The 22,052-nt window shown below is 44.2% G+C and overlaps 1 protein-coding gene across 8 annotated transcripts in view; it reads left to right on the top strand.

The window, feature by feature from the left end:
- Positions 1-22,052, top strand: part of UBR4 (ubiquitin protein ligase E3 component n-recognin 4) — an 80,950-nt gene that overhangs the window by 53,880 nt on the left and 5,018 nt on the right. For 6 of the 8 annotated variants that reach the window (XM_030507613.1, XM_030507615.1, XM_030507616.1 and 3 more), the window contains 29 exons: positions 813-951; positions 1,369-1,494; positions 1,656-1,784; positions 2,203-2,546; positions 2,766-2,856; positions 3,238-3,322; positions 3,727-3,854; positions 4,555-4,684; positions 5,167-5,324; positions 5,453-5,562; positions 6,105-6,246; positions 6,916-6,997; positions 8,120-8,293; positions 8,724-8,845; positions 9,246-9,443; positions 9,546-9,626; positions 11,489-11,576; positions 11,969-12,096; positions 12,520-12,627; positions 12,859-12,978; positions 13,682-13,872; positions 14,214-14,387; positions 14,910-15,009; positions 15,555-15,773; positions 16,031-16,144; positions 16,599-16,741; positions 17,044-17,169; positions 17,954-18,148; positions 20,072-20,296. In XM_030507613.1, coding sequence (XP_030363473.1) covers positions 813-951; positions 1,369-1,494; positions 1,656-1,784; positions 2,203-2,546; positions 2,766-2,856; positions 3,238-3,322; positions 3,727-3,854; positions 4,555-4,684; positions 5,167-5,324; positions 5,453-5,562; positions 6,105-6,246; positions 6,916-6,997; positions 8,120-8,293; positions 8,724-8,845; positions 9,246-9,443; positions 9,546-9,626; positions 11,489-11,576; positions 11,969-12,096; positions 12,520-12,627; positions 12,859-12,978; positions 13,682-13,872; positions 14,214-14,387; positions 14,910-15,009; positions 15,555-15,773; positions 16,031-16,144; positions 16,599-16,741; positions 17,044-17,169; positions 17,954-18,148; positions 20,072-20,296 — 4,170 coding nt within the window. Of the gene's footprint in view, positions 1-812; positions 952-1,368; positions 1,495-1,655; positions 1,785-2,202; positions 2,547-2,765; positions 2,857-3,237; positions 3,323-3,726; positions 3,855-4,554; positions 4,685-5,166; positions 5,325-5,452; positions 5,563-6,104; positions 6,247-6,915; positions 6,998-8,119; positions 8,294-8,723; positions 8,846-9,245; positions 9,444-9,545; positions 9,627-11,488; positions 11,577-11,968; positions 12,097-12,519; positions 12,628-12,858; positions 12,979-13,681; positions 13,873-14,213; positions 14,388-14,909; positions 15,010-15,554; positions 15,774-16,030; positions 16,145-16,598; positions 16,742-17,043; positions 17,198-17,362; positions 17,622-17,953; positions 18,149-19,107; positions 19,121-20,071; positions 20,297-22,052 lie in introns of those variants that run through there. The other 2 variants (XM_030507621.1, XM_030507620.1) reach the window with 2 other exon arrangements.

The following is a 22,052-nucleotide window of genomic DNA, read 5'->3' on the forward strand; positions in this document are numbered from 1 at the left end:
GATGATTGCGGGGGGGGGTTCCCCACAGGATCCCTGACTTACTGTGCTGGACAGACAGTGCTTGCTTGTCTGTTCAGGGCTTTTGTTGTCCTCTCCTCATTCAGAGCAGGGCTCAGGGTGTAATTTACTGTGTGCTATTCAAGCTTTCACTACAGTATTCTAAATCCTTCTCTTTTGTGAGTTTTGTCTCCTTATCTGATATCTTTTCTCCCCTTATTGTTGCCCCATATTTCTCTCTAATCCTCATGGATTCAAGGTGTTTAGCAGATTCTTCCCATAGATTAGGTGATTACTGGTATATTGAAAGTTTTCCACAATCCCTTCTTGAATTATGGGAGCTATAAATCAGTTCATGTCATGCTGCTCTAGTCTGCAGTGGGATAATAAGTATGCTGTAGCTAGTCCCACTGCAACTGGGTAAAGAGTGAAAGCTATTGAAAGCCCAGACCTTACAAAACAAAATGATTCCCTTTTATCTGTGTTCTCCTAAAGGGCACAGTGCCCTAGTCTGAAGTTCAACTGGGAATTACTGTAGTTAAAGTAGAATCGTTAGGAACAAATTCACACCTGTTTCTGCTTTTTCGGGCTGGAATGTGGCACTGCTTCTCTAAGGGGTTTATTTGGTTGCCCGATTTGTGGGTTTTGATGCACCTCGTGTATTTCACTTGTGGCTTCCCCAGGCAGGTTGGTAGGTTAGACCTTTTAAGGGCCATCCTCTTGTTTTACCTGAGTCCATTCACAACTGTTTTCCTTGCCTTGGTTACCCTGATAAAGCTCAGCTGCATTCAGTGACCTTTCTGGTTGCCCTTCAGATCCATTAATTACGATGAGAAAGATCCTTTCCTCTGCAATGCCTGTGGGTTCTGTAAATATGCTCGCTTTGACTTCATGCTGTATGCCAAGCCCTGCTGTGCAGTGGATCCCATAGAAAACGAAGAGGATCGAAAGAAGGTGAGCTTAATAGCAGAGTCATTAATGGAATGCTGTATCTCTTGGCTGGATCAGCAGTGTAGGGATATCAGAGGTCCATCTCTCTTGGGAGTAACATGAACAGCAGTGCTCCTTCGAGGCTTCTCACTGACTAATGCATTCCTTACTTACTGTCTTGCTCCACCAAATAAGTAGTTCTTCAAAAGACATAATTCAGTGCTCTACTCACAAACTAGCTATCTAGTACTAGATTTCTTTACCTTGCTGTACAATTTGGGGGGTACTGTATGCTTTATCATCCTGCGTGAGGAGCCCTGCTAGTGAATGAAGAAGCCATTGCACTGAGTGGCCTGTCAGGCTTGGAGGCTGATGGTTGTAGTTCTGTAGAAGTAAAAATAGGATCTGAAATAAGAGTTTCCTTTCCTTTTTTATTCTCAGGCAGTAACAAATATCAACACTCTCCTGGACAAGGCTGACAGAGTGTATCACCAGCTAATGGGACACCGACCGCAGCTGGAAAACCTGCTGTGTAAAGTGAATGAGGCAGCCCCTGAAAAGCCACAGGTAACAAGGGATAGATGGATCTTGCACAGAACTCAAGGCGAGTGAAAGACTGGCCTTTACTCTGCCAACAGCAACCCAAAGTCCTTGCTCAGGTGCTGTTCTGGTTATTTTTGTGTGTAGTCTCCATATGTGATTCCTTTTTATTTTCCTCTCTGTTCCAGGATGAATCTGGTAGTAGTGGAGGGATAAGTTCTACCTCAGCTAGTGTGAATAGATACATACTCCAGTTAGCCCAGGAGTATTGTGGTGACTGCAAGAACTCTTTTGATGAACTTTCCAAAATCATCCAGGTATGATGTGCTTTGATGTGAATTTGATTCGTGTGTTTTCTTCTGTCACCAGATACAGTGCATCTCAAATACAAAGTAAGATGTTGTCATCTGTGTTTAATGCTATTTGTTAGCAATCGGTGATCACCTGCATATTTTCAGGGAAATAATAATTTCTAAAAGCTATGGTTACATGAATACTATGGGTTTGTCACATTTCCAGTGTATGTAATACAGACAAGAAGCCTCTAAACAGGGCAGGTAACTGGGAGTTAGGCTGGTATTTCAGATGGATTTCCTAAGTGTGCCGTTGACATGAAGGATGTCAAGTTGTGTTTCTCCACAAAATACACAGTGTAAATAACCCGTGAATGGGATGAGCAGTTATGTGCTTCCTCACAATTCCACAACTTCCATTTCTCCTCCTCTGTGCTTTCAGAAAGTGTTTGCCTCTCGAAAGGAACTCCTGGAATACGATCTCCAACAGAGAGAGGCAGCAACAAAGTCCTCGCGAACCACTGTCCAACCCACATTTACTGCCAGCCAGTATCGTGCCTTGTCTGTTTTAGGCTGTGGCCACACATCGTCAACCAAATGCTATGGCTGTGCCTCAGCTGTCACTGAGCACTGCATAACATTGCTCCGGGCCTTGGCAACCAACTCTGCCATCAGGCACATCCTTGTGTCCCAGGGCCTTATCCGAGAGCTCTTTGACTACAACTTGCGCCGGGGCGCAGCCACCATGCGGGAGGAGGTCCGACAGCTCATGTGCCTTCTGACCAGGTTAGATCTGACTCCCTGCATGCAGCCCTTTGGCTTCAGTGAGCTCCTGTAAATGCACCATCAGAAAGGAGTAGCTTTCTAGGGGAGATATCTTACATCAGCAAACCATAGACTCTAACTGCTTGTACGTTTGTTATCAACTAAGCTGAAATCCCAGGAGCTTTTGGTATTTAGTACAAGCACGGCCTGACAGTGTTCTCTTTTCCCTTCTGGAATTAGGGACAATCCAGAGGCCACACAGCAAATGAATGACTTAATCATTGGGAAGGTTTCTGCAGCTCTGAAGGGACATTGGGCAAATCCAGACTTGGTGAGAGATTCTGATGTTTTCCTATTTCTTTTTTCTGCCCCTCTGCAACTGCTGGTGTGTTCTAATCATTGCATCTTCTCTCTTATTATGTGCTGTTTGCAATAGAGAAGGTGTTTGTGTCTTGATAGGAATTAAGATAAATGTCAGAGTGGAGCACAAAATGATGTGCTTAGGTATATGCCTGCATTTCCTCAGGCAGTTCTGCCTGTTGTGGCTGTTGTTCGCAGCTCTCAAACAGATTGCCATTCATCCCAGATGGGCACAGGATTAAATTTGCTCAGATCAATGTGTTTTGAACGTGTGTTTTTTAAATGTCAGGAGGCAGAAAGGACTGCTGCACCACCAAGACTTCTTAAACCTTTGAATGTGTGTCTGTTACAGGCCAGCAGCCTCCAGTATGAAATGTTGCTGCTAACAGATTCCATCTCGAAGGAAGACAGTTGCTGGGAGCTCCGACTGCGTTGTGGTGAGTTCAAACAAGTAGTGTGAAAACTTCATTTTAAAATGCTATGCCCAGATCCATGCGCTATAGTAAGATTTCTTTCTTTAAGGAAGGGAACTGATACTGACCCAGCTTATGATTAGGTTTAAAAGTGGTGTTACCAGCAGATGGCTTTGTCTTGAGGTAATGTGTTTCTTGAAACAGGAGTGCTGAGAAACAGAAAGCTGGAGGTGTAATGAGAAGGATGACAAGGCTCTCTTGCTGTAATAAAGTAGTTGTTTTCCACCCATGGCTGCATGAGAATGTGATAGTTCTGCTTGAGGAGATGAGGTCTTGCCTAATTCTAAACACTTTTAATGTGCTGTACAGAGCTGTGGAGGTGTACTATCTGCAGATCTGGGATGAAAATGTATGTCTGTGTCTTTCAGCTCTCAGCCTCTTTCTGATGGCTGTGAACATTAAGACTCCAGTGGTTGTTGAAAACATCACCCTCATGTGCCTGCGCATTCTTCAAAAGCTGATTAAGCCACCTGCTCCAACCAGCAAGAAAAACAAGGTACTGCTTTGGATGCTGAGCACAGCACCTGAAAACTTGCTGACTAAGGTCTGGCACACAGGTCTCAGTGATTAATAACATCATGAGGAAACCAGCACTTGCTTTTCCTGGTCACAGTTACTAGGGAAGCACAAGTCCTGTGACTCTTGTCTTTGCAGACTGCACATTACAGCTTTCCATGTCTTACTGTTCTTTGGTGGCTTCAGCCACCACTTTTCAAAACTGGGCTTTGCTTTTTTCCACTCAGATTTGAGGCATGGGGTAAGAGCTACTTCAGAGCTACAGCTTGGTTATTTTGGACAGGCTTTTGGTTCTTTCAGTAGGATCAAATACCTAAACATGGTAGGATCAAGTGCTTTTGACTCAGGTTTTTAAATACTGAGCTACAATTATGATAAAAATGGTGTTGATTGTAATTTAGGACAACATTTGCAAGGAGAAGGTATGTTTCTGCTTTGATCTATCCATCTGATAATCACAGATGGATGTCAAAGATGGCTTTACTGATATTTCAGTAGTAACTGGAATGAGGCACCTCTTGTAGTTCATCATTAACAGAAACTTTATACCTTGCTGTTGCTCAAGAACTGCATTTACCTGTTCATGGCACACACACAACCAGTGATTCACCTACAGGAGCTGCTCTTTAGGGAACAGGCTGTGGTTTTCTGAAGACTCATAGAGCTTTTTCGTTTGTTAGGATGTGCCTACGGATGCTCTCACCACTGTGAAGCCTTACAGCAATGAAATCCATGCACAAGCTCAGCTGTGGCTCAAGAGGGACCCCAAAGCATCGTATGAAGCTTGGAAAAAGTGCCTCCCTGCCAGAGGTAGTCCTGTGCTTTTGACTGTGCAGTTTTGTGCAGGAACATGTGTGTCCCTCCAGGTTTAATAAGGAATGTACTTCTGTTGAATTGTGTTGGCTTCTGTCCTGTGACATCTGATACCATCTTCACTCTTAGCTGTGTAGTCCTTAGAGATTGTAGGACTGACTTTTCTAGGCTGTGTTGCTCAAACCCTAAGCAGAACATGCCTTGTCCATGAAGATAATGAAGGGAATGTGAAAAATGAAACTGGTTGTTTATTTAAAATGATACCAGTCATCCGAATTCCCTGAGAGGTTATGGGATTTGCATCTGGGTGGGAAGTGAACATAGCTCCACACAGAGTGTAAATGGCAGCACAAAGAAATGAGAAGCTACTCAGCTTCTCAGCTGGACTTTGGAGAGTTCCAGTATGGAGCAAATAACACAATGACAGCTTGCAGCTAATAGGTGCTGACAGTTCTCTTGAGCTGTGTTCAATATTGCAGGTATAGATGCCAATGGGAAATCTCCCAGCAAAGCTGAGCTTCACCAGCTCTACTTGTCAGAAAAATATGTCTGGAAATGGAAACAGTTCATGAGTCACCGTGGGAAGAGAACTTGTCCTCTGGATCTCAAGCTGGGACACAACAATTGGCTGCGACAGGTAAATGTGGGTGAAAGCTCCAGTGGGATGCAGTGGGCAGAGTTAATGGTCAGGGATGTTTGGTAGTTTGCTGCATTTGATGCCCTTTGCACAGCAAATGACACCCTCTTCTAATGCTCTTCCCTCAGGTGCTGTTTACTCCTGCCACTCAAGCTGCAAGGCAGGCTGCATGCACCATAGTGGAAGCTCTGGCCACCATCCCCAGCCGCAAACAGCAGGTCCTTGATCTCCTGACAAGGTATTTCTGTGTTGCCACACTTGACAGCTCCAGGATTGTTTTTCTTTAGTTCCCATGAGAATCTCTGCCTCCTTCCAACTTTTCTCTCACCTCTCCATTGTGTACCTCTGGTTCACAGGTCTTCTGGGGCTGGATTCTAGCACTTGCTTAGCTGGGATGGTATTGATTTAGGGAGACCTGTTTTTTTGCTGTCTGGCAATAAGCTATTGCAGTCCTGTACCTTTTCCAGAAGTAAGCAGATGGTGTTCAGCTGTGTGGACATTTTCCCTGCCTCTTCAACAGCAAAATAATAGAGTGAACTCTCTTCCAGCTCTATGACATAATTTATTCCAATTGAGGCTAGTAGCACAGTTGGGGGGACTCCTTTTTGGGACAAAATACCACTTTAACCATAGTAATGACTATCAGTTATGCTTTTAGCTAGTAGGACCATAGAGAGGATGGATTCCTGGAGGCTTTTTCTTTCTTTCTGTGGTGTCCTGAAGCTGTGAATGCTGCTTGTTACTGTGAAGTGGTTGTCAGCTCATGTTTCTCTTCTCTAGCTACCTGGATGAGCTCAGCATTGCTGGCGAGTGTGCCGCTGAGTACCTGGCACTGTATCAGAAACTCATCAAACCAGCCCACTGGAAGATCTACCTGGCAGCCAGGGGGGTTCTGCCCTATATTGGCAGCCTCATCACCAAGGTATGGACTAGTATGGAGGGACTAGAAAGCCAGTTTGGCTTTTTTGCTTTGAAATCTTCATCTGTTTGTTCAGTGCTGACCGTTGCCAGGTTTGCGAAGTTCACACTTATGCGCTGTCATCTCTGAACTAAAAGAGCTACAGTGGGTTTAGCCCCAGCTGTAGCATTCCTCAGCACAGACTGGCTGGGACACATCAACAGCTGCTCTGGGGGCAGCTATGCTAAGGGGTATAAATATTTCTACACTGTGTTGGCACGAGGTCCAAGTTGGAAGCTGCCAGACTGGACTCCGAAAGCTCTTAAGGACAAAGGAGGATTAGGTGTGCTACCATTCTTTGAGTGTGAATTAGAGCCTGTTGGAGAAGCAGCACTTTCCAGTTGCAATCTTTAGAGTGCTAGGGCTTAGGAGTATTCCTTGGTGACCCCTGGGGCACTCCAAAGAGGTAGATGACAGCCTCTGTGGTAATGGTGGCCTTGAATCCATCATGGAAGGCCACTAGAGCAAAGCAGTGGTAATAGCGCAGTACAGGGGAAAAATGAGGAGGATGTTTGGTGTAGTTTTTCTCTCCTCTCCCCTTCCTTCCCTGCTGCTATGTTGCAGTTCTGGTTTCTCTGTGTCATTATTGGCATTGCAGTGTCTTATCCTAATAGACTTGTTAATTATTCCCAGGAAATAGCTCGTTTACTTGCCTTGGAAGAAGCAACACTCAGCACTGATTTGCAGCAGGGATATGCCTTGAAGAGTCTCACAGGTATTTGGAGGCCTCGATGCAAGTCCTGTAGTAGGATTAGAGATGGGGTGATCGTTGTTCTGTAACAGCATGTAGCAAAATTTGAGATGTGATTTGGTGTTTTGCAGTTGGATTTTTGCCATTGATTTAGCACTTTACCCCTAAATAGGTTTTTCTGTATTTTTATGGTCAGTTTGAGCTTTTAGTTACTTGAAATGTGATAACATATGAGAAAACTTCAACGTAGCACTTTTCTTCTCCATTTCTTAATTACATTTTTTGTACAGTTGAATTCCTGGAACCATTATATAGGATGATTTATTCCTACCTGTTGTTTCCTACCTGCTTACTCTACAGCAGCCTTTCTTTTTTGAATCTTCTAGAGTATCGTATTTTCAAGACTTGGTTGGAAATGAAAATACATCAGTAACTGGGTCATTCTTTTTTAGTATCCTCTTCCATTCAAAAATAAATGGACTAATTCATAAAGCCTGGCTTCTTGCAGGAAAAAAGCATGTTGAGAAATGTGTTATGGGAAAGAATCCAAGTGTTTGCTGATCCTTTATTATAGGAGTGACCGATTTGGTGATATAACTGTTAAGTCACTGCACTCATCACATCATCAGAGCCAGCTTAAAGATTAGATGGGAGCAGTCATCTGCTTTTGAAATACCTTGTGACAGAAAAATGTCAAAAAGTGCAGAAATGCCCAGAGAAGCTGTGGCTGCCCCATCCCTGGCAGTGTTCAAGGCCGGGTCGGACACAGGGGCTTGGAGCAACCTGCTCTAGTGGAAGGTGTCCCTGCCCGTGGCAGGGGTTGGAACTGGATGAGCTTTAAGGTCCCTTCAACCCAAACCACCCTATGATTATATGATTTTTGTGTCAAGTGCTCAGAAAGCTCCTTACACCCTTTCCTCATTCCCTCACCATGGTCCCACATGGTGTAATTCACAGGGCAGCACTCACAGGCCAGGGCGTTTTGCCTCCAACTGTTCACAGAAGTGAGCTTTAAACCACAGGCTGACAATGGGACTTGTAAGAAGCCATTTCCTTGTGCTGTTTTGATGATGTTGTGCCCCGTTTGCTGACGATATGAAATCAAACCCCCTCTTCCCACTTCCTGAGTATCTCATTGCTTTACAGGTCTTCTCTCTTCCTTCGTGGAGGTGGAGTCCATCAAGCGGCACTTCAAAAGCCGCCTGGTGGGTACAGTCCTGAATGGGTACCTGTGCTTGAGGAAGTTGGTGGTACAAAGAACAAAGCTGATTGATGAAACCCAGGACATGCTGCTGGAGATGCTGGAGGATATGACAACAGGTAAAACCAACCTTGGTTCAATAAACCCAGAGTTTGGGGCAACCATGATGAAAAAGCAGATTGCTACAGCCACACAAAGGACTTCTTTCTGAAAGACTGCTATAGTGACGGGGTTTATGGCTTGGACATTCCACTAATTCCTTTTGACACAGAAAAGGTAAATAGCATTCCTGGAGTTGTCTCTTATTTTCCAGGAATTTAAACCTCCTCCTTTTATGGGATTGTTTTACTGCAGCCCAACCATGCAAAAGAGTTTTTCTAATAAACACACCAATAAATAGCCTTTCATCTTTTAAGTAATGGCTCTGCAAAAGAAGAGGGCACCAAAGTGTGGTGCTTATTGCAGAAGGATTTATTGTGTATGCTGAGGTAAAATGGAACCTGTAAAATTGACTCCTGTGTCTCTTTTAATACTTCCATTTCTTGGCAGGCACAGAATCTGAAACCAAAGCATTCATGGCAGTGTGTATAGAGACTGCAAAACGTTACAGCCTTGACGACTACAGGACTCCAGTCTTCATCTTTGAGAGACTATGCAGTATTATCTATCCTGTAAGTATAGAGAAGGCTGTAGCATCACTTATAGACTTCTTAAATAGATACAGTTGCTTGCAGTTTGGCAAAAAACCCAATAGTGTCTACAATAATGATTTAATATCAGCCAATGTGGAACTGTAGTAGTATCCTATTTGGGGGTTTTAGCATTCAGGTTCCTTGCTGTGGCATGCTCTGTGCAAAAAGCACATAGTATTGTTTCATGCTGAGGAATTTGCTTACTAAATGATAGTAGATGTCCTCTAAGCGTCATGTGTGTGGCAACATACAGCAGGTTGTGCCAGTAACAAAAGGACTGAAGGTTTAGGGACATCCTGTTACTTGCTACCATAAAAATGCAGGAATGGGAGCATGGTTAGGGGAAGACTCACTCACTGCCTCTGCTGCTGTTCTTTAGGAAGAGAATGAAGTGACCGAGTTCTTTGTAACTCTGGAGAAAGATCCCCAGCAGGAAGACTTCTTACAGGGCAGAATGCCAGGAAATCCCTACAGCAGTAATGAGCCTGGCATCGGGCCACTCATGAGGGACATCAAGAACAAAATCTGTCAGGACTGTGATCTGGTAGCTCTGCTGGAGGATGACAGTGGAATGGAGGTGAGAATGCATAAGGGTGTATTTCTTGTGCAAATGCATGGAGCTGCCATTTCTAAGCAGCTGGTGATTGCTAGAACTGACTTTTTCTTTTCTCCCTTTCAGCTTTTGGTGAATAATAAGATCATCAGTTTGGATCTGCCTGTGGCTGAGGTCTACAAGAAGGTGTGGTGTCCCACTAATGAGGTATGTGTTATCTTTATGTATGTTAGCAGCACAAAGCACCTGTCCTTGATATTACCAAGAAAAGAGGGTTGGGAAATAAAAATAACATGAGTTGGGATTTATTTTCTAGCATATAATTTCTTGGATATAATTGGTCAGCACCTTTTTGTGCTCTCTTAATGTCTGTTACTTAATTCTGCAACATCAGGGGTTTAAAAGCACATAATGCTGACCCAGGTGAGTGTATTGAACTTTGCTGTGTAGCATATCAGATATGTGAACGGACTGCCTGAGTAACAAACTTTCTTACATTCCTTTGGGGAAATAGCTGAACTTTGTGTCACTGCTTTTCAAAACACATTTCACACTCCATCTGCACATGACAGTTTAATGTGTGGTACAGACAGGGACACCAGATTGCTCCATCTTCCATCAGCTTCAGAGATGAACCCAAGTTATTTATGCAGAGAGCATCCAACGTTTCTCTGTATTACTTTGTACTTCTGCTCTTGTGCTTTTCATGTAGGGATCTCAAGAACTTGACAGGTTTCAGCCTCCCAGTTTGTTCTTAGTAGTGTGTATTGCCTGTTTTTCAGAGGAAGAAATGGATCCAACAGTCTTAAGGGATTAGTCCACCATGTCCCAGAAGCTTGTTCAGAGGTGGATATGGTCCAGAACAAGCTCTTTCCTTCCTTTTCTCGTAGCCACTAAAATAAACTCCCACTGAGAAGGAATCCATCAGACTAAATATTGCTTGTAACAAATACGTTCTTTAGAAGCACTGCTGTTAGCATGTAAGATCATAAAAGTGTTGAGCTTTCCTCTGTCTCCCTTTGTGTGCACCTCGGCAGAGCGCTTCTGGAGCTGCGGCTCACGTTCCCTAGGAAATAGACAGGCGCACAAGAACATAACCTCGGGCCCCTTTTTGTTTCCCTTGTCTCTCACTGGCTTTTTTTGTTCATCTGCCATTTTACCAGGGCCCCTGTGGTGTTAATTGCTGGTCGGTAGCGTGGCCTTTGAGCAGATCTTCCCCCTGGGGCTTTCCCTCTGCTTATGTATTTGCTGTGACATTAAGCACTGCTTATTCCACATTAGGCTTAGTGCGCTCTCTGACAGGTTTTCTCTCACAAGGTTTCCTGCTCCCAAATCTGGGATTTTGCTTTTCTGCTTTTTATTCAGACCTATGGATTAAAATGGAAAGTTTAGTGATATGCTGTCAGTATTTCCAGCTGGAAATGCAGCTGGAAAACTGGCCTTTTCCCAGGGCTTTTAGCAGAGCTTGTGCTTCAGTGGGTTTGGCTGTATCATTTTAGCAATATACTGTCTTACTGAAAGCTCATTAAATTGCCTTTTCCTTCTGCTCTTCCATTTTCCATCACTGCAGATTTTATCTATTCAAAAGCACTTGTCCAATTAATCTCTCCTGCTTCATTTACTGGGCTGTGCCTGATTCCTGTACTTCCCAGGTATGCTGTGCAATACCCTCAGAGGGAAAGGTTGCTGTGGAAAGCAGGCGTTTCTCTATAGAAACACATTTTGCTTGGCAAGATCCTTCACTGGTGCTAAAGGAGACTGTTGGAGGAGATATAAGGAGGAGGAGACTGTTTGTTAGCAGCCTGTCAATCTAACTGGCAGTGCCAGGAAAAGCTGGACAGACCAATAGATGAGATAGTGATGTTTTTGCAGGTGGTGGCTTTACCGTTGTTTTTAACTCATCTCGGGGAAGAATGAGGAAGTGAAAGATTTCTGTGTTACCATCCACAGTGAAAACAGCAGGAAGGGAAACTGAGGCTGGAGTGTGTGTTACACACTGTAAAGAGAACTGGACTTGTAGATAAGTGTCCACAGAGATGCAGTTAATAAAATGCTCTCCTGTCTTGCAGGGGGAGCCGATGAGGATCATTTACCGCATGCGAGGGTTACTAGGAGATGCAACTGAGGAATTCATCGAGTCTCTCGACTCCACTACTGGTAATACATTTGTCTCCTGAAAGCTGGGATTAGATTGGAAATCTGAGGTTCACTGCAGAGCACTGACACTATTATCCTTACAGCAGTGAGCTTGAAGTTGATTGACGTTGCTTTTGCTACGTTTACCTGCTTCACCTGGAGTGGATTTTAACAAGCTTTTAAATCTACACTTTGAATGTGAATACTTGTATGGCACAGGGACCATTCTGCCTGGCCCTTCTTCATATTCCTGCCCATAATTCTTTCTATATTTGATACAGTTGAAGTGACTTGAATTGCTGGTGAATCTGTCCTACCGTACTCTCCATTTTTGGTTCACTGTTTTGCCCCATGGACTAAGCTTGCCCTGCTGTGCCTGCTTCCTCTCTTCACAATCTGTGTCTGTTCTGCAGATGAAGAGGAGGATGAGGAAGAAGTGTATAAGATGGCAGGTGTCATGGCCCAGTGTGGAGGCTTGGAGTGCATGCTCAACAGGCTGACTGGAATCAAGGACTTCAAACAAGGACGTCACCTCTTAACTGTGAGTCTCAGCTTCTGGTCTTTGGGGTCAAGAGTTACACGGTGGAAAATGCCACAAGCATTAGTGAAGTTTAGTCTGATTTGTGTTGCACTTGAAGTGTTGGAGCAGAGGTTTCAGGTCACTAGTTAATGAAGACCTGAGGAATTCCTTCTTTCCCTCTCCCATTCCTTCTGGTTAACAATACTTTGCAAAGTGTGTAGAAGCTGAGGAATTGGTAAGACTAAATTCTGTCTTGCTAGAGGGAGTGTGTTCTGCCTTGGCCTTACTTGAGACCAAAGGTGTCCTAAGCTTAAAAACCTGGCTTGTACTTCACCCCAGTAGGCTGGAAACTAGCTATATAACTGGGTGCTTTTGGTTTCAGCAGCAAAATCCTCCTACTCATTCTGAAGGTACCATTGAAAATGCATTCTCTGTATTTTGTAGGTACTGTTAAAACTGTTTAGTTACTGTGTGAAGGTGAAAATAAATCGTCAGCAGTTGGTCAAGCCGGAGATGAACACTTTGAATGTCATGCTGGGAACCCTTAACTTGGTAAGGACAGCCTGGACTTCCATAAAGTCCATGTTTTCCATGGACTCCAATGATTTTAAGCTACCTCTGTCTGTCATGCTGCCTTATGGCATCTACAGGAGATCTGAAACATTGCTGGACTGGCACTGCAAATTACCCGTTAGATGTTCCTTATCTGTTATGAGTGGAAGTGTGTGGGTCAGTTAAACCAGTTCCTGCTGGTGTTCCAATAACTGCTGCCATTTTCTCCAGGCTCTGGTGGCTGAGCAGGAAAGTAAGGACAGTGGAGGAGCAGCCGTGGCAGAACAAGTGCTTAGTATAATGGAGATCATACTGGATGAATCCAACGCAGAACCTCTGAGCGAGGACAAGGTGAGTGCCTGGGGCTCAGTGCATGAGTGGGAATGTTGGTTTGGATTCAAGGATTGCAAATATCTTATTAGTGATGCTGAGCTTCAGGAGTTGTAGAGGAGTGCTAAATAACCCTTGTTATGCTTGCTGGCATGTCTTGGCAGGCCTTGGAGGTAGGACAAGAGGAGTGCCCTGAACCAAAAGCACTGCAAAGCTGCTTTAGGATGATTCTTGCGCAGTTGTGGAGGTTATTAGGCACTGCTTGGATCCCTTCCTTGCTGCTTTAGGCCACAGGCCAGTGGGAGACAAGAAAAGACAGCTCTGCCTTGTTTTTATACGTGTTGAAAACATGGTTGATTTTCAGCTAACTGAAAATAAAAACTGTATCTCAACCAGCCTGAGAATGAGGAGAGTTTCTCACTCATCTCTTGAAACTGTTGGGGTGTGGGAATCTGATGTCCCTTGGGTTGGAATCATTAGACCTTTTTGAGTGGAAAATGCTTTAACAGTAGGTGGAAGAAGTCAGGTGTCAGCTTGAGGAGTCGATACAGCCATTCCGCAAGACATTTGGGAATGAGGCTGGGTTTTGTCTTCATCACGCTGTCTTTATTAGGGCCTAGACCTCTAATGCTTCAGGAGTAGTCTACCAGCAATTAGTGAAGGTTTTCTTGAAGGTTATAGATTCGTTCCTCCACATAAATCATGCTGCATTCTTCCTTTGCAGGGGAACCTCCTCCTGACTGGTGACAAAGACCAGCTGGTAATGCTGCTTGATCAGATCAACAGCACGTTTGTCCGTTCCAACCTCAGTGTCTTGCAAGGCCTGTTGCGCATCATCCCTTACCTGTCGTTTGGGGAGATGGAGAAAATGCAGATTCTGGTTGATCGATTCAAGCCCTACTGTAACTTTGATAAGTATGTTGTCATGTTTCAACTAAAAGCACGTGAAGTCAGTTGTACTGACAAGTCTGTACCTTTTATTTCCTCACTGATGCTTACTTCAGTGTAATGCAAAGCTTCAGAGATTCCTAGTGCATAAGCTTAATTTCCTATTTCACTCCTAAGCCATTTGTGAAAGAAATATGTGAGTGTAGCTGAAGAAGTAGGGCTTTAGAGTGTATTCTGAGATGACAAGGGTCTGAGTAGCTGTTCTGAGTCTCTTAGCTGAAGTATACACATTCAGCAATAATGCAGTGAGAATTACAGGCAGAGATGTTTGGAGAGCCTCCAAGTTACCATTTCTTCTCTTCATTCAGGTATGACGAGGAACACAGTGGAGATGATAAAGTTTTCCTAGACTGCTTCTGTAAAATAGCAGCAGGAATAAAGAACAACAGCAACGGCCATCAACTGAAAGATCTCATCCTTCAGAAGGGAATTACACAGAATGCCCTTGACTACATGAAAAAGCACATTCCAAGTGCAAAGAAGTAAGAGTCACTAGTTAATGTATGGGATAATCCTGAACATCCTTCTCTTGTTTCATCACCACAACAATCTTCCAAGCAAGCCATTAACAAGTCCACATTCAGAAGCATTTAGACTTGGTATGGCTGTGGTGCAGAGAGTCTGGTGAGACAATGCCACTATAAGGATGGGCTAAAAAGCCTGTTGTCTTCCCATTTGATACCCATCTGAGCTGAATTCTTGGATATCACAATGCTTGTATTTCCTGCCTGCTCTTTACCTAGTGCACTGTAACAGAGCTTTTGATGGCCAGCTTGTGAACACAAAACAAATCCCAAGGCTAAGAGTTGACACTATGGGTATTACCATGCACAATGGGGGAGTGTGAATGTCACCTCATTAATTAATGGAGGAGGGACACAGGGGGACAGGTGCTTGTCCTCCCTGCAGGCTGTGCTCTGCCAGCTCTGCTGCTGGCTGACCACCAAGTGCCTTTTCAGCACGGGTGACTGCCCTTCAGCTGCTGCCTCTTGTTTTCTGTGCAGTTTGGATGCAGATGTATGGAAGAAATTCTTAGCTCGACCTGCACTTCCTTTTATCCTTCGCCTGCTCCGAGGACTTGCCACGCAGCACCCTGCTACACAGGTAAGGAGGCTCTTGTGAAAGCCAAGTAGGACACGGCTGGCTTGTTACACTGCTTTTAGTGGCTGTAGCTGAGTAGTTACTTCTATAGTAGTTGGTTCTACACTGGTTTTTGTTGGGCTTGGAGAGACACAGCAGCTTCAGGTGTTGCCTTCTAGTCTGTAAGAATCTGGAGGGCACAGATTTTGACTTCCGTATCTTCTCAGTCTGAGTGCTGTGAGATGTACACACCAACATGAGAAGGTATTTTAGGCCTGTGCACTGTATAGTATTGATAGGCTTCTCAGGGGCTGATGCTGTTTTAAGAATGCTCTTTATCCAGCATCCACATCTGAGGCCAGCAGAGAGGCAAATTTCCCTTCTCTCATACACAGTTTTAAGGTCCAGGGCCCGTAGTGTAGGAACATCAAAGAGGAAAGTAAGACACTTAGTAAAACCAGTTGTAGATCAGTGCTTCTGCTTTGCTGTCGTGGGTGGGATTAGAGGGAACAGTTACTGCCACGTGCACCTTTTCTCTGAAGGAAGTGCCGTGTTTCAATCCCTGTTAGGTGCTAATAGGCACAGACTCCATTACCAACCTGCACAAGCTGGAGCAGGTGTCTAGTGATGAAGGGATCGGCACGTTAGCAGAGAATCTTCTGGAGGCACTAAGGGAACATCCAGAGGTGAATAAGAAGATTGATGCTGCCCGGAAGGAGACACGTGCAGAGAAGAAGCGTATGGCCATGGCAATGAGACAGAAGGCCCTGGGCACCCTGGGGATGACGGTAATGTCTGTTTGCACTGATGGCAGACTAGTGATCTAATGATCTTTTATTTGTGTCTTGCTACAACTGCCACACAAGGAATTGTGTTGAATGATTTATTGACAAATATTGCAAAGTTCAAACCAACAGTTTGCTGGGAGAGTAAATACAGTTGCCAATAGCAGGCTGGGAAATGGGATGGGCATTCCTGTTCCAGTGGTGGGGTTGTGGTGTTCATCATTGTCTTTTTAACCTCCTTGAGCTGTTCTCTCTTTCAGACAAACGAGAAGGGTCAGGTAGTGACCAAGACTGCACTGCTTAAACAGATGGAGGAACTTATAGAAGAACCAGGTCTGACTTGCTGCATCTGCCGGGAAGGATACAAGTTTCAGGTAAAGTTGGATACATTTCCAAAGCCCTCTCACCAGCTGAGGGATTGACACAAGGGTTGGTGTGTTGGCACTGGGAAATCAGAACTCTCAGGTTTTGTTCTTGGGATCAGTAATTCTAGAGGTGGTTGGGAAGTGGAAATGTGTTTCCAATGGAAACAAAGCTGGATGTTTTTAGTGAAAGCTGGAAAAAGGTTTCATAGAATCATGGAATGGTTTGGGTTAGAAAGGGCCTTAAGATCATCCAGTTCCAACCCCATGGGCAGGAACACCTCACACTACACTGTGTTGCCCAAGGCCCTGTCCAGCCTGGCCTTGAACACTGCCAGGGATGGAACATTTGATCAGTTTAAGTAGGGACTGCGAAGATGAAATCCAGTGCAGTGTAAAAGCAGTACAAAGTGTCAACAGTTGCAGAAGTGGATGATCTTTAACTTTAGCTCTTGTGTCATTGCAGCCTACAAAAGTCCTTGGGATTTATACTTTCACCAAGCGTGTTGCACTAGAGGAGTTTGAGAACAAGCCCCGAAAACAACAAGGATACAGCACAGTCTCTCACTTCAACATTGTCCACTACGACTGTCACCTTGCAGCTGTAAGGTATGTTCTGCTCACAGGCTGGGCAGTGGTGGCTGATGTTATGTTCCAGGATGGTTTGTGAGCACTTGGCCTTGTAACTTGGGATAGGTTTGCTCGTGAGTTAATCACTTTACAGCCTGGGCACATCATGGGCTTCTCTGGTGTGGTCTGCTTTAATGTGCCAAATAGAGGTCAGGCCTGGACACTGAAAAGTGAACTCCATAGTTTAAAGAAGCTGTGGAATTGTCAAATTTTGATGGTTTCTTAGCCAAAAACTTGCATCTTTCTAACTTGCCTGGGAATGGCTCACTTTCTCCATGCAGGCTTGCTCGTGGCCGTGAAGAGTGGGAGAGTGCAGCGCTACAAAATGCCAACACCAAGTGTAATGGGCTCCTGCCAGTCTGGGGACCTCACGTGCCAGAGTCTGCTTTTGCTACTTGCTTAGCAAGGTGAGTAGGAAAAGTTACTTCTCGAGCTGTTGTGCATTTGGGGAGGTACTCAGTATGTTACCACAGAGGCATGCTAGTTTTAAACCATAGAATCAAAGATGGGGGCAGCTAAATCTTAGCAAACCTAAGCTATTTAGAGTCCACCATCAAGAGCACATCTCCTAAAATAGTGCAGGTGTCTGCTTCTTGGCTTCCTATAAATAAATAAATTCATTACCTCCTTAAGCCCAAGTTACTCCTGAAGCTGCAGTGTGAGGTGACAGTATCGATTTATTTGCAGCCCAATGACCCCCTGCTTTACAAAAGAAACTTGTCTGACACCAGAGGATTCCCTTGTGTAGAGTTCCAAACCTCTGTTGGATGGTAGTGAGTTACAGTAGCCCAACCACTTCCCTGGAGCAGATGGTTCATCCTGTTGTCAGTATTCTGTTCCACCTTGTGATGGGTTTGTACAGTCAGGTTAGAAATCAGGAGTGGTAACATCTTTAATTCATTTCAGCCAGGGAGCTGTATCCCACGCCCTGGACATGGGAAAATAGTATTGATGGGTGTATATATATATATATATATCTGCAGATGGAATTGGATTTGCCAGAGTAAGCTGAGAGCCTCCCTTTAGGGATGTTAATCGAAGGTAGCAGTGATTGCATTTCATATCCTGTTCATTCCTTGAAGCTTTTCAGTGAAATACTTGCTCAGATTTTGAGCTCTGCTGTGGAAGAATAAACTTTATCAAAGTTTTTCAAGGCTTTTAAGAAAGTAACACTTAACTGCTGTTTTTCAGACACAACACGTACCTCCAGGAGTGCACAGGGCAGCGGGAACCCACCTACCAGCTCAATGTCCATGACATTAAACTGCTCTTTCTCCGTTTTGCAATGGAGCAATCATTCAGCGTAGATACTGGAGGAGGAGGAAGGGAGAGCAACATACACCTCATTCCATACATTATCCACACGGTGCTCTACGTCCTCAACACGTCAGTATCTTTACCTCTGCTTTCCACTTGTAGTCTCAGAAAGGTCTCTCAGGGCTGCACTCAGGGCTTAGCTGCATGTATGAGGCAAGAAAGATGGGAAATCACACAAAAGCTTTAGGAGGAACCAAATTGCACATCTTAAGTGGGCTTTTAGAGGTTTACATTGGTTGGAGTTGCTGCCTGAACATGCAGGATAACAGGGAACCTATTGAGTAAAAGCAATTGGGAATTAGCTTCTCTTTCCATTCTAGATGTAATTATTACCTCTAGAGTGAACAACAGGGTTATTAGATGAAAGGAACACTGCCAGCTTCATTTTCTCTGGAGCAGACAGAAGAGAGACACTATGATGAAGTAATTGTTAGTTGAAAACTTAACCCTGGTATCATTTTATCCAGTATTAAAATAACATAGAAATAACAGTCAGTTTTGTTTCCAGTTTTGACATACTGGAATTCTCCTGTAGTGTTCAAGGCCATCAGGTTTGCCTGACATTAAGACTCTTTTTTTCTATTATTATTATTATTATCATCATCATCATCTTACCAATGAACAGCAGCCGAGGAACACTTCTGCTGAAGTGTTTCAGTAAGATCTTCTTTATGCAAAGCATGAGATAAGGGCGTGCTTTGGCTTGACACTAAGTGTACAAATCTATAGGTACTTAAATGCTTTGGAATGCATGAGCTGGTCCTGATAATACAGACCCCCATGTGACAATGTAATGCCCATATGCCTTTTATTTGGGTAGTTAGATACTAGAAAGACTAATTAAATGAGGTTATAAGTGTTAAAATACACTCCTCTTCAACCAAGGTCACTCCAAATGTAGTGCAGGGAAATCTCTCTCATTTTCCTGCCTGGAACTAATCAACATTTTGGCTCTAATACAATTTGTCTATTGTTTTTACTATCTATCTCCAGATCCCTGTGCTCTTGTTTTCTGAGTCCCTTGGGAGACAAATAAATGAAACTATTCTTTTCATCTCATTGGGCTGCTTGCTGGCACCCGAGAGCCCAGAACCCGCTGTGTGGCTCTGCTATAAAAATGCTTCATGCAGTTTCCAGGCATTATTTTTTCCTAAAGACATGATGATATTAAATGGAGAAAATGAAGAGCTACTGGTTCGCTACCAGCTGCAGCATGTAGTAGATGAAAAGGTCACACAGGCACAGCTTTATCTAGTAGGATGCTGCTTTATACCTTCCTGATAGGGAGGGTGTATCTAACCTATCTTGCCCTGTTTGGCTGGCAGCCTCTTCCCAATGAAGTAGAGCAGTAGACCATGATAAAGCATGATACATGTACATAAAGTCTGCTGTAACACAGAGATTGCATGGGCAGCTCTGGGGTGTCAGGACTCCTGAAGAGACTGGAGCTAAGGCAAAGGAAAATAAATATATATATATGTATAAGCTTACAGTAAATACACTTTTTGGTTTTGAAATTGGCCTTTATCCTCTCAGTGATTGCTTCTGAATTTGAATTTTGCTTTCTGAATTGCATGAATAATATAAATTGATTCTAAAGTCTGGTGTAGAAGCTGCAGTCATGTGCTTAGTGTCAGGTGGGAGAAGGTGCAACCTGAACACATGGACTGGTTGGTCTTACTCTATTTTTTTCTCTAAAACAAGGAAAAATAGCTCTACAGTAGTATTGCTCTCTACTGGGGCAATGCCAACTGCCTTGCAGGGCTGTCCAGCTCCGTACACAGCTCCAGGGAAAAGTGATGCTAGGCTTGCATGCTTCACTGGGAGCAACTGCTCAACCGGTGAAGGAATTTGGGAACAACCTGATAGTGCCAAGCCTGCACTGCTTTTTCCTGTTCAGGACTGCAGGGATGCAGGCCCTCAAAGCTCCTGAGGAGCAGCAAATTAACATGTAAGAGCAGAGCAGCTGCTGAAGCTTTTCTTGTGTTTCAGAACTCGAGCAACTTCGAGGGAGGAGAAGAACCTCCAGAGCTTCGTGGAGCACCCCAAGGAGAAGTGGGTGGAGAGTGCCTACGAGGTGGACGGGCCCCATTACTACACCGTGCTGGCACTGCACATCTCGCCCCCCGAGAAGTGGAAAGCCATGAGAGTGGAGATCCTCAAGAGGCTCCTTGTCACCTCCCACGTACGAGTGGTGTCACCAGGGGGAGCCAGCAGGTTAGCCATGCCGCTGCCAGCGTGCTCCTGTCACTGTCACAGCGGTCAGAGCCACAGGCAGCTTATGGGGAGAGAAGGAAAGGAGTGTGTGTGTTCTAGAATAGCAGATACTAACCCTTCTGGGAAGTTTTGTACTCACTGTTGCAGAGGTATGAGCAGGAGCATTCCATTCTGGATGTTTTCTGGATGAAGTAGTTGATCGGTGGAAATGATGCTTTTTTTAGGACTGTAGCTAAAAGTAGGAAAATTATAAGTTTAATGGCTTTAACCTGCCAGAGGGGAGATTGAGATGAGCTCTGAGGCAGAAGCTCTTCCCTGTGAGGGTGCTGAGGCGCTGGCACAGGGTGCCCAGAGAAGCTGTGGCTGCCCCATCCCTGGCAGTGTTCAAGGCCAGGTTGGACACAGGGGCTTGGAGCAACCTGCTCTAGTGGAAGGTGTCCCTGCCCGTGGCAGGGGTTGGAGCTGGAGGAGCTTAAAGGTCTCTTCCAACCCAAACTATTCCATGATTCTGTGATGCTTATTTCCTCCCTATATCAAGTGACATGTAGTAACACTGTAGTAACTTCTGTTGTGTGCTGTTTCAGAGCTGCTAGCATGCTCTCTGCTTGCTTTACTAAAGAAGCTGTTTCTGTGCTCTTTTGATCAGTGCTCCAGCTTCTTTAAATAGAAAAATAGAAATAGAAATCAAATGCCATTGCTTTTAAAAAAGAAAAAAATCAATAGCAGCTGTCAGGCACTTGAAGCACAAGAATAAGTGGCTGTGCCTGACAAAAGCACATATTTCCAGAGAAGGAAGGAGAATTCCAGTTGCTGAAAAGATGATTTTAAATAGCTGTCATAATTAGGAATAAATTCATTATTATTCTAAGTCGCCTTAAAGGGCATTCTTATTCTGATGACATTAATTATGTGTTTGATAAAGTCATTACATTGTAGTAACACACAACACAGCATGCATCAATGCTATTAAAGGCATCAAAAGGGAAAGAGCCCTTAAAGGGGCTCCTGTATTGATTTCTCTGCTAGTTTCTGCTCTTCAGGCTCAGCCTGCTCTCTGTCTCCTATTTCCACCGCCCTGCCCGAGTTCTGGGAAAGGGGGTTTAACACTTACAAGAGATGTTGTTGTGGAGGTCTGCTTTCTCAGACATAAGGGTGTGCAGCTTTCATGTGGCTTGTGAAGGAGACTCGTAAAGCAGAGCTGTGGGTTTGCTGTGGATGTTTGGTGGTTTTTATCCCTCAGTAAAAGATTCTGTTTCTGTCGCAACTTATTTCTAACCATGTCTGTAATAAAAACATATTGAGACAGATATAGCAAGAAACTTCCAGCTGAAGCGTCCAATCTCTGGAATTTGAGGGGAAAACAGTCAGAAATAGTTCTTGGGAATTATGTCAAGGTTTATTCAAGGACTTGCTTTAATCCCTGCAGACTAAGAGAGCACAAAGCCTGCTGCTGATAATACTTCTCAGCAATAGAAATATGGCAGTTCTTATTTCCAAGGTCTGTGCTTATGTATTCTTGTGGAAAATCAGGAAGAGGGCGATGGATGATGAAATGCTCTGCAGATAAGGGCCAATACCTTGAATTTGAAGGCCAAGGCAGAGAGGAAGGCAGTTTCTGTAACATCCGAGTAATGTGTCTGCATACAAAGCTTACAATTAGCATTCCACATGAGATGCAGTACAAGGGGGTTATCTGGGAACACCACCATTCAGAGTACATCGGGGTGGTGTGGGCTGAAGGTTAGGGAGACACAAG

Source organism: Strigops habroptila, chromosome 16 (assembly GCF_004027225.2).
Source record: "Strigops habroptila isolate Jane chromosome 16, bStrHab1.2.pri, whole genome shotgun sequence".
NCBI classification, from domain to species: domain Eukaryota; kingdom Metazoa; phylum Chordata; class Aves; order Psittaciformes; family Psittacidae; genus Strigops; species Strigops habroptila.